This window comes from Lates calcarifer, linkage group LG7_1, assembly GCF_001640805.2.
Source record: "Lates calcarifer isolate ASB-BC8 linkage group LG7_1, TLL_Latcal_v3, whole genome shotgun sequence".
Lineage (NCBI taxonomy): Eukaryota > Metazoa > Chordata > Actinopteri > Centropomidae > Lates > Lates calcarifer.
In genome coordinates, this window is record NC_066839.1 from 15594559 (window position 1) to 15604468 (window position 9910).

Here is a 9910-nt window from a genome sequence, read left to right on the forward strand (position 1 = left end):
ATTTAACGAAAGCAGTTTCTTGCAGTATGTTCAAAGCCTACTATGCTGCTCGTTCAGTAGCAGTTTATGAAGGTTGGTTTCTTATCCTGGGTATGTGTGCACACCTCCAACAGAAACCTGGCCACTTCATCCTCCACATCCAGCATACTTGCACGTGAGCACGTTTTGTTCTGAGGTGGTAGTGTTTTGTTTACTTCGTCGAACATGCAGCCCTGCTCAGCTTAGGTTAGCTGCAGGCCAACCAGGCTATTATGTAATACACCAGAACATTAAGCTTGAAACCTCACGTCACTGGATTCCCCGACGGTACATTTGAGATGCCTGTGATGTAGTGTACAGCACTACTCCTAACTGCACAGTGAACACAATGTCCTTAACTTGTCACACATTTAGCAACGGTCACGTTTTTCAGCTGCTGGCGGTGCCGGCCAATCAGAGGACAGGAAATCTTGCAGGTGGGCGGGCGTAGCAGCCTAAACATGTGACGTGTCCGCTACTCCAGACAAGGCAACGCCCTAAACTACCAAATAAGGCAGAGTGGCTGTAAGTAATATCCTGCCCCTTGCATTTTTCGTCGTCCGGGGACAATTGTCTGTAGGTGAGCGAAAGCCCAAGGGCCGTCTGTGGCCCTCATTTCAATTAAACGATCACAGAGGACAGATAAATCGCGACCATCAACTGCTGTTGCCACCGTGCTCCACATGTGACCGAGCAGACAGAGGAGGGGCGGTCTGTCTCGTGTATAGTACCGTGGAACACCGAGTTCTAGTCAACGTATCTGGGAAGCGGCAGCAACGGCGATACCGAGAAACAGAAGTCGCCGAGACACAAGAGACACCTCGACCCGGCTGCGAGCTAGTATCCCTTAGCGTTGAAACAGCATCGTTGAAACAGAGCCAAGGACGAGGTACGCACATTCTTTGCTGTTTCTCAAACGTTTTGTGATGTTTCTGTACCGTGTAACATTATGCTAGCATTTAACCGCTGTTAGTGCGTAACGCGGCTAACCAGAGTGCTAACTTTAATTGTGCGTCTGCCTTGTTTGCATTTCGGAGGTGTTCAGCTGCTTTTAGTCAGCGTTAGTTAGGCCATCATGCAGCTAGCAAATGCTATACCCCAATTAGGTACCGTCTGCGTCGTTTATTTTATGCACCATTCATTTTTATGGTAGTTAAGGCTCAATAACTTACGTTATCCTCTTACTAACAATAGTTAGTAACGTATATTTGTAGCTAATTTAGCTAATATGTTAATTTTAGCACTTTGATAAGGCTTAACTTAATTAGTTAATCAAAACTAGTGGAGGGTGATAGATTATTATTATTATTGGGCTTTCGTTGCTCATCACACTTACCTGGAACTATCCAGTAAAGCCGGAAACATTAACGAATGTAGCCACATCAGGAGGAGGCATGAGCTTTTATGTAATAGCATTAAAATAACTATCATACGCTACCATATCATGATATTGACATGCTGCCCAACTCTAACTGAACAACTCAGTTAACACCTTTTGTGTTTTTATTTCTATGTTGGTACACAATTCCACATTCTGTCCTTGACATGGAAAGAACTTCTGCTTAATCTTGTTTGATTCTTTAAATTTAGCCTTTGATATGCAGATGTAGTTGTTGTGAGAGCTTGCCGAGCCAAGGACATTGTCAGTACAGCAGGAAAGGAGATGAGCACCAAGAGGAAGGCAGAGAGTCACTCAAGGGCAGCAAACAGACCACTCAACATGAAGTCTGGAGACTCCCGGGCTGATTCAGAGAGAGACTCTGGATTCTCAGGTTTGACCTTTCTCTTGCCACAATGTTACATGCTTTCATTATATGGTATCACTAAACTGAACCAGTTATTCTTCTTCCTGGCCTGCAGATGCAAGCTCAGAGCATATGAGCGCAATGGACACCACAGACTCTGAGGACTCACCCCGCCCTGTTTTACAGCAGGGACCACAGATTTCTGGCTCGGGTCCCCGGCCCTCTCAACTGGCTGTGGTTGGAGGTTCCTACTCCAGGCTTTCACCTATGATCATCATGAACAATGTCCTCCTGAAGCAGGTACACAGCAAAACCAGCAACTCTTAATGTAACTTCAAATTACAATATTATCTGTGTGAATGAATTAGTTCTTTACCTCCCTTAAGAGTTTCAGCCCTCAATCTTTTAACATCAGGCAGTGGTATTTCAGCAGGAGACTTGTGGTTATTGTGCATTGTGTTTAACTTGGATGTGTCTTCATGGTCACAACTGCCTGGAATGTGTCACCAAAAAAAGACTGACCATTCACACAGGGTGAAGACTACTTTCTGACCAACAGCAGAGACATAAAAGTAGAAATGGCTCAAAATTTAATTCCGGTTTATTAAAAGAATGAAAACAGAAAAGCAAAATTGGACAATGAAATCCAAGAATGATGTGGCATAGATGGTCATGAATAGTAAATTATGCAGACCAATTAAAAAAAATTAGCTAAACTCAATTGTATCACTCTAATCCAGTGTCAATTAAATAAAATTGCTTTATATATTTATATAATGCCACTTAAAATGCTGCTACTATTAAAAGATTATTGTAACTTGGCTTCTAACTAGTTTCTGTTTAAGTAGGATTGTTGTTGGATTATTTTGTGTGTCAAGCTGAGTTATGTTGTCTTTATTTTTAAAGTATCTAATATTAGTACTAGATACACTCCATTCTGACAGACACGCTGATGGAGTCAGACCTACGTCTGCAGTCTTCCCTGAATGAATGGACTGCATGTTGGTGCACGTCATCTGACCCTCGTCCAGAACAGGCTTGAACATGGGTCAGACTTTGGCCAGCTTTAGTGGCCCCTCACCTAGGGATGGAAATGAAATTAGTGATACTGATGCGCAAAAGTAATGTCACTGCCTACAGAGTAAGAGAGAAAAGAAAAACATGTAGGTGTATGAGAGAGCCAGCAAGCTTCAGAGTGAAATAGAGAAGTGAAAGCAAATAGGGAAATGTATGTGCTTTTCAGAGTTCTCAATTTTGACTCCGTTGCCTTCGCAGCCTGGAGACAATCCTCCTCTGAAGCCCTGGGGGTTTAGTCCAACAGTGGAGGTAGTTCAGCCTGTGGTTCAGCCTGTGGTCCAGCCCGTGGTCCAGCAGCCCCAGGTGGTCTTCCTCCAGCCTGTGGTGTCTCATCAAGCTTCCCCTGCCTCCAAAGAAGCCACCTCCAGACACAGACGCCCTAAGAAATATCTTCCAATCCTGAAATCCTACCCCAAGATTGCTCCACATCCCGGAGACAGCTCCAGTTCCTCAGGGAGAGGAACTGCTTCCCTGTCTTCATCCACCCCCTCGTCCTCCTCTTATTATTCCTCCTCCTCCTCTTCCTCCTCTTCTGGGTCAAAGAGAAGTAGCAGTCTGACCTCCAACCACCGTGAAAACGGCCATAGAGAGAAACAGCCACGAAGTCTGTGTGGTAGCACTAGTAACTCTGGTTCAACCATTTCCAGTCTTCTTGGTACCCCCAGCACCATGCCTCCTTTGCTCCAGAGCCAATTTTCTGTCCCTACAACAGACACCAGCAGTGGTAGTAGTCCTGCCAGGGAGAGGCCTTCATCTACTGTCAGCCAGTCAGAGTTTACCACCTCCCTCTCTTTCACTCACACCACTGGTTCCAAAAACCAGACACTCCCTGTTCCCCAGATGGGAACCCAGGAGAACATCTCACCAGGAGAACTTGACCACAGTGATGGTGACGCTGATATACGCAGGAAGCGCTTCTGCAACACCTACAACATCCTGAGTAAATCTGGCCTGCTAGACATCACGCTTCGCACTAAGGAGCTCCTTAGGCAGAACCGACGCACCCAGAACGACCTAGACCGGCTGAAAGAACACACAAACCTCTTCCTTCAGGCTCTGCAGAACGGTGACTCCAGCATCTGTGTCAAACTGCAGGCCAGTCTTCAGGAGGAAGACAGAGAGGAAGAGAGCTGCTCAGACCAGTTGAAAGGCAGATTAGACCTAGACTAGTGCTAGACAGTAAGCCTATAGACTGATTTGGGGAAAGGAAAGCCAGGGTTGGGGGTTGGGGTTTGGAGCGTACAGAGACAGATGGACTGAAAGTAATGTGCTCTACAATCCACACCCCCCCCCCCGACTCTCTCACACAGACAGTGTGCTGTGGCCTACATTTTGGCTGTTGTGTGCTTCACAACCCTGACACACCAAGCCAGCCTCAAATAATTGATGCAGATGAAGGCTTTTCTGTTAAAAGTTGCACTTGCATTCACTCAATGCAACACTATAGTTGGTGGGCACCAACATGCACATACATTTGCTCCTGCATGAGAGGAACTATTTTAGTTGTTGATCTGTAATTCAGGAAACATCATGGAAAGAGAAGTAGAGCAATACTAGCAATATTGTGCCAGTTTGGCAAAATGGTCTCATAATATGGTCAGATTATGAATTGATAATATCAGTATGTCTCTTTAAAAGGTTGCCTGTAAACTTCAGTCAGTCTGTAGTGTTTAACCTGAAGGTGAAAAATTGCTAATGAAATGCTAGGTGTCTCTGATCTGATTCATACAAACTGCTGCAGTTATGGTCCAACTTGTGCCATCAGTTAAGGACACAGTGCAAAAACAATGGAAGATGATCAGCCTCTCACATTAAGTGTCGGCTTGGTGTGTCAAGGACCAGAGGCCAGAATCAGTGCACTTGGCTCTGCTCTGCTGAGCCTGACTAGCTCTCTTCCATGGAAACTGTCTCTCTGTTGCACAGAAATCATTTGCTCATTGGCAATCAAGACCCAAAAACCCTGAGAGATTTGGATCTAAGGAATGAAGGGATAAATACAAAACCTTTTTTAAAAACCAAATGCACAATACAGGCTCAGAATCTGAAAGCTTGATTAAAACCCACAAGAGTGGATATTTCAACTTTAAGAGAGCATGATGAGGTGTTTTCATCTAAAACTAAAAATACCAATATAGTAATTGTTCTGACAATATGAATTGGGTTGACATTTTTGTAGTTTTAAAATGTGTGTATTCTTCATGGTATTACTTTAGCATACACAACATACACTCCACTGGTCCTGATACACATCAGGACCATACACTCCACTGGTCCTGATACACATCAGGACTGGTCCTGATACACATCAGGACCATACACTCCACTGGTCCTGATGTGTTGCTTCACAGCCACCTAGTTAACAGCCAGTACGTGTGTGCACAACCTGAATTTATGTAGGAGTTATCAATTCTGTAATATCTATGATTATGACAGGCTCAAGGAAGTGTTTTCATGTCACATTGAATGTGTTCAGGGCCTCTTGCCACTCAGCATCTTCAGACAGACAAACATGTGCCTAAAGTGTCTCTTTAGCTCCTTCTGTGTTTTAAAACTTGATGTGAAAGATTTGGCGCAGCTCATTGATGGTTTCAAGTTTAGCATTCCCATCATGTTGATGGCAGCTGTAAAACAGGGCAAACTGGCTGGAGGTAAAGCTCTTAACAGCCATTTACATGCTTCCCAATAACATCTCAGTGGAAACGGTGCTTCCAATAGCTCAACCATATTTATCAGTAACTTGTGTATGAATTCTTAAATTTTTGTGTTTTTTTTTTACATACATATATATATATATATATTAATATGGATGTAACTTAACATGAAATGTCTGAAATGTATGTGCAAACCTTTTTGATTTCACTAAGACAACTATTACGTGCGTTTTTTTGATGAAGACCAGTTGTTGTGCATCAACTTTAGGCCTCAATCATCTTACGATTTTTTAGTTTTGATTGAACATAAAGTCCAGCAGTTACCGTGTCAGAATTGGGAACAGTTGTGTAGGTTTGTGTTGCTTTATTACCTCTCTGTATATTCCTGAATTATGGCCTTAATATCCAAACCCTGTATATGTCACAGAACTTTGCATTTGCACTAAAATAAGAGTAGCTCTGAAGCAATTTCTGTGCAGAATTAAACGGCAGCTATGGTAGCTCATTTGAGGTGGACTGCAAAGGTTTTTTTTAAGTTACTTGAAGTGCATTGTGAGTCAGCAGAAGCACACTACCAGTGTATATATACCACTCCTATAGCACAGCCATACATAACATTTACATTATCAGATTATTACTTGCTGTTTTAATGATAATATTTGATGTATTGATAATGTATGTGCTGTGCTTATGTTAACTTAAAAAGGCTCACAAGGAACATCTCAAACAAGGGACACTTTCTATTCTTTTTCATTTTTGCCATCTTAACCTATGTACATCTGAACATAAATACAATTTATTTTTTAAAAGGCTCGTAAGGATCATGTATTCTGTGACAAATTTTCGGAGGTTTTTGTCACACGAAGCAAAAACTGAGATGTTTGGGTTCTTTTCTAAATTAATTGTGGGTGTTCTGAAAATACACATCTTTTTTTAAGTAAGGACTGGAGCACACAGATGAATTTACAGCATTTATTTTAACATGACAACAGTTAATGTCTTCATCAGTCAGAATCAATGGACTTTTTGACTCTGAGGAGGACACAGTAGCAGATGATGTGTTAGTCTTTTTCTACAGTAAACACAGTAAATGAATCAGTGTGTTTCAGTTTTTATGCTCCCAAACCAGGTGTGATGTGTGTTTAGGGTCACTGTCCTGCTGGAAAACCGAGCTGTGCTTAATATCCAGCCCTCTTGTCTGATAGTTTGAGGTTGTGCTGAAAAAGTTTGAGGTCATCTCACATACTCCAACTCAACCCATTTTCTTTTCTGCAGTGCACCAGTTCCACTGTTCGAAAAACATCCCCAGGTTGAACGGCTCAGTATCTCCTCTCCTCACATCACTGTAGATTCTGTGGCCAGCTCACGGTGTTGTAAAACAATCTGGATGGCTCAACTTTCTTATAGATAATATAGCTGTTTTCTGGTGGTTCTTTGATTGCATCTGATAGCACAAACTAATGTGCAATTTCTTCCTGACCTTGTTGTCCACTGCTCCAACTATTTTGTAATTTAGTTACATTTTTATACAGAATAATTTGGGTTATTAGGATGTTTTGGTTTGAACAGGAATTCATGATATATTAATCTGTTGTCTGCTTTCTCTATATCTTAGATGAGTACCGTACGTCTTTACATTATAATGAGTGCAGTGGAACTGGCTCTGTTTGCATGCACACACACATACATTTCCAACAGTATACAGTGATAAAAACTAACAAGATGTTGAAGCTGTGTCACAGTGACACTGGAGACTTCTACTCTACCAAGTTAAAAATACCACATTGAATGTACTGTATAAACTGAATCCAGGGGATATTCAGAAGACCCACAGTACATTTGTGAAAGAACCTGAATGTGTTTGTTTGCTTGCTAATGATACATGTTTTTCAAACTTTAGAAAAAGGAGCTAATTGAAATTCTTACATGCCATGAGCTGCATATCTCTTACAAGCATGTAAATCTTTTTTAGTTCTCAGTCACAGTAAAATTATTTTTGACGCAGGGAAAAGCAACATAATCTTGAGACTTTTCATATGGCTGTATTATCTGTGCTTTGTCGCTGTAATGAAACAATAATTTGTTCAAATACCATGTGTCCTTAATGAAGGCCTTATTGAGACACGCAAGCCAGGACAGCTGCAAGACTGCTGGCATTATTTCAGTCTTTTGCCTTGGCCAAAAACAGATTTGTGTTTGAGGCGTGTCTTTTTTTTTTTCTTTCTTTCTTTTTTTAATTTATTACAGCTGTTAAACATTCTTGCAGAGTTGCAAACTTACCAGTGCATGTTTTTCTTTTATTTTGGACCAACAACACATCTCACACATTTAACTGAAGTTATCAAATTCATTGTAACTCTTGGACAACACTTTCCCCTCAGTCAGATGCACAGATGCTATATTGCTGGAATTGATTTTGATATTGTGTTTTTTCAACAGTTCACTGTACAGTCTTTAAATATTAAAAATGGTTTTGTTGGCCTTTAGCTGAAATTGGATCTTGCTGTTCTGACACTGGTTCACTGCCAGTGGAATAACTGATGGTACTGAGATATCAGAAAGGTCAATGAAATTTTGGCTGACAATAGCACAACAACGCTGGTCATGTCCCTTGTCAGCTTTTACTATAGCACATTAATTTATTAGACCAGTGATTTCCATCAGTTCACTGTAGTCTAAAGTTTGGTTTCACTTACATGGATCCTGCCCATGTGATTGACTGTTTATTGACTGAAGTGTATTAAACCATAAGTCCCACATGTCACCATTATACTGTATATGCTACATGATGTGTCATGGATTGTTATGGCTGTTTTTGTGACATGGTCATGTTGTGTGACCGCAATTTTCTTTTAACTCTTAAGAACAATAAGTTTATAGAAGAGGAGTAAAGACTGGTTTTGCTTGTACAGTCGGACACAGTTGTAACACTGGATTTTGAGTCTTTGATCTAAATGTTGGCAGCTGTGTTTCCTCTGCCTTCTTTCATTTCAAAGATGCTGAAAATGAAAAGGATTTTGATTTTGATTGTGTTTTTGTTTTTATTTATCAAAATGTTTCAGCAGTGCACCAGCAGCTGTGATGGAAAAAAATGTCCCCATATGTTATTATTATTCTTATTTTTTTTAAACAAAGGACTTGCATGAGGAAAAAATTATGGAATCCTTCAGGGGAATAATGCAGACTGAATGTAATGTGGCTTGCTCGAAATCTTTTTTCTCTTCTGAAAATGTAAATGCAGAAAGTTGTACAAATCCTCATGAGACTTTCTACTATGGAGGATTCAACAAAACATCATGTCTTACAGTGTAAAACCTCTGAGAACACAAGACTAAATAATGCCATTTCAGCTATACCAATCAAAAGTGAAGACTGAGAAAGGGTTTGATCTATTGTTCTCTAGGGCTTTTTTGTACATTTTAAGTTGCTTGCGTAATAAATGTCATTCCAAAGACACTTTCATCTGTCCAAGTTAATGGTACCACTTCCTGATTGTCCGTTGTCAGTTCAGAGAACATTTTTAGGAAGTAGTTTTAGAGGTGAGAAACAGGAAGACTGAAATGTTTATTTTTGGAGTTTTCCCACACACCTCTCATCACACCACCAAACTGAAAAAGTAGTTAAACAGAAATCTGTGCTCCTCTAGTGGACAACATGAACACAGAACGATGTGTCTTTGCACATATGAGTTATATTTCAGTGTCTACAAAATTTTTGGCAAGCACTTGATCTCTGTGCATAATATCCCAAAATCTAAAATATATAGCGTAAATTGCTGAGGTCATGATTACTAATTATTGACACCTATGGTAGACACACAGTAGTCTATCACAGAGTAAAGGCTGTCTATCTCTTCTCTAAAGCCTCCTGCTACAGCCGATTCACTCTACACAAATATTAAACAAAATACGATAGGGCATATACAAAACATGACAGGAGGCCATCAAACATTTAAATCACATGTAGTCTCACTGCAGCCTATGCAAAAGAAAAAGATGAAATTCTTTACTGTACTCTTATCTTTTCAACATTAATTTGAGTCATTTATAAATACTCTGAATACTCTCCGTTGAGGTCCATAATCCACCCTGGCCCACGTCTTGTGTGCACCAGTGCTTTAAAAATGTTACTGTATACTACAAACAGATTATATAGACAAAGGGCCCCTGGGCACAAACTTGTAAAAGACCTCCAACCCCACCTTTAGCAAGACCCCCCCCACACACACATACACACAGCACAGCAATTTGTGGTCATTTTGTGTGGTCATTTTCCATCTGTCTGTGGCTGTTTTGTGTCTCATTTTGTCTTTCTCTGTAATTGTTATTTTATGTCCTTTTGTAATCACTTTGTATCTCTTTGTAGACATTTTGCATTCTTTGTGGTCACCCCCCTCCCCATCAGAGGCTCTGATGCAGG

At 40.8% G+C, this 9910-nt stretch overlaps 1 protein-coding gene across 2 annotated transcripts; it reads left to right on the forward strand.

Moving 5' to 3' along the window:
- The first annotated feature begins 543 nt into the window (after window positions 1-543).
- cipcb (CLOCK-interacting pacemaker b) lies at window positions 544-8947 on the forward strand. Of its 2 annotated transcripts, none has more exons than XM_018696229.2 (4): window positions 544-907; window positions 1623-1790; window positions 1879-2063; window positions 3039-8947. In XM_018696229.2, the coding sequence occupies exons 2-4, from the start codon at window positions 1682-1684 to the stop codon at window positions 4008-4010; spliced, it is 1266 nt and encodes a 421-aa protein (XP_018551745.1). In that variant the 5' UTR covers window positions 544-907; window positions 1623-1681; the 3' UTR covers window positions 4011-8947. The 2 variants fall into 2 exon arrangements, with proteins under 2 accessions (XP_018551745.1, XP_018551744.1); XM_018696228.2 differs by having other exon boundaries at window positions 545-907; window positions 1609-1790.
- Window positions 8948-9910: the final 963 nt, after the last annotated feature.